The sequence below is a fragment of the Solanum verrucosum genome, unplaced genomic scaffold (genome assembly GCF_900185275.1).
Source record: "Solanum verrucosum unplaced genomic scaffold, falcon-dt-bn FXZP01000067.1, whole genome shotgun sequence".
NCBI lineage: Eukaryota > Viridiplantae > Streptophyta > Magnoliopsida > Solanales > Solanaceae > Solanum > Solanum verrucosum.
Window position 1 is genome coordinate 289,895 of NW_026020175.1, and position 1,835 is coordinate 291,729.

At 33.5% G+C, this 1,835-nt stretch overlaps 1 protein-coding gene across 1 annotated transcript; it reads left to right on the forward strand.

Moving 5' to 3' along the window:
* The first annotated feature begins 538 nt into the window (after positions 1-538).
* LOC125828945 (bZIP transcription factor 44-like) lies at positions 539-1,427 on the forward strand. The gene has a single exon (XM_049508253.1). It carries the CDS (start codon positions 896-898, stop codon positions 1,397-1,399), a length of 504 nt encoding a protein of 167 aa, XP_049364210.1. The 5' UTR covers positions 539-895; the 3' UTR covers positions 1,400-1,427.
* Positions 1,428-1,835: the final 408 nt, after the last annotated feature.

The window sequence follows — 1,835 nt, forward strand, 5'->3', positions numbered from 1 at the left end:
ACCTCACGCCCAGTGCTTAGCATCTGGTGCGTGGGCAATTTTGATTTTGGGGGCCCCAACATCGGGTGAGACGGGCCCTGCTCTGATACCATGTTAAATTAGGTCTTAGGCCTAACTCACACCCCAAAAGCTAGCTCAAAGGGAGGAGGATTGCCTAAATCTTATAAGGAGTCCACCCATCTCATAAACCACCGATGTGAGACTTTTGTTATTCTTTAACAGACATTAACTAGCTGTGGTTGTTGCTCCCCAGCTGGATCTATAAGGTTGTGGAGTTTTCTGTTCTAACCCCACATGTCCCATCATATTACCCTTTTCCCCTAAAGATTCCAAACTCACTTTTATATATTTCCACTTGATTAATTTTCCTAACATTAAAATTAATTTTTTTTTCTCTTTTTACCAATACCCTCAACAAAATTTCAGATGCTGTCACCCACTTTTTTCAACTATAAAATCCAAGCTAAAACACCAAAATAATCCTCTCTCTTTTACCTTCTTTTCTCTCTCTATTATTATACACTTTCTAGCATTACTCTATTTTTATTCTTAAATAAAATATTTGTCTAGTTTTGAGTAAATATATATTGATGCTAAACTTATTATTTCTCATCTTTGAAATTGATGTCTGCAATTCTCAATGAACTCTTTCTTTGTGGTTTTATGATAACCACATATAGGCGCAGGACCCATTTGGTGCAATCTTTTTCTGTTGTTTTTCTCTATTGGTTTTATTGCATCTCATAATCAAATTAATTATGTTATTTAATTAATTCCCCCCATAAAATTATTATTATTGCATACACATAAGTACTACTTATATTTTCAACCAAAAAAAATCACTAATTTGGGTCCTGCTAATTTTTAATTACTATTATTTAAAAAAAAATTGGTCATGGCTTCATCAAGTGGAACATCATCAGGGTCAGGGTCAGGGTCAGGATCAGGGTCAGGGTCATATACACTTCTAAACTCGGGTTCAGAAGAAGATTTACAACAATTGATGGATGAGAGAAAGAGGAAGAGAATGATATCAAATCGCGAATCAGCTCGGAGATCGAGAATGAAGAAACAAAAGCATTTGGATGATCTCATGTCCCAATTGTCCAATCTCATGAAAGAAAATAACGAAATAATGACAAGCATGAGTGTCACGACCCAAAATTACCTGAATATTGAGGCTGAAAACTCAATCCTAAGAGCACAAGTGTCTGAACTCAAACAAAGGTTCGAGTCCCTGACAAAAATCACAAGTGTCTTGAGTTACAACGGCAACGACAATGGAATATCAAATGATCAGATAATTTATGAGTCGTCTTTGGCTGATGTGCTTATTCAGAACGAATCTTGGAATTATATGTACCACCCCATCATGACCGCAGACATCATGCAATATTAATTGGTTTATAAATTAAGGGCTTAATCATCATCAGCAGGAAATATGATTAAGAAATTTTTAGTATTAGTAATTACTACTAATTAGTACTTACTACTTTGGAGGGGTGTGTTTAAGTAAAGATTAATTAGTTTGTAAGAATGAGTCCATATATTGTTATTAGTCAATATTGGGGGTGTTTGTAACTTTGTGCAACTTGTAATTACTAATTAGTATGGTTTTTTCCATTTTTAACAACTTATGCAATTGGAAGTGGCAGATTTTTAGTATTATTGATAACCATTTTCAGTATAGTTACATTATTATAATTTATTGGCTTAGATTAATACTTAAATATATTAACGCTACCTTAAAGTTGGTAGCATTTCAACTCACGTGTATTGTCTAAACTATTAGATATTTCATATTTATATTCGACTTTATATTTTTTTATTTACAG

Bases quoted from the DNA above. Each gene is read 5' to 3' on its own strand.
- LOC125828945 (XM_049508253.1), top strand. From the start codon at position 896: ATGGCTTCATCAAGTGGAACATCATCAGGGTCAGGGTCAGGGTCAGGA.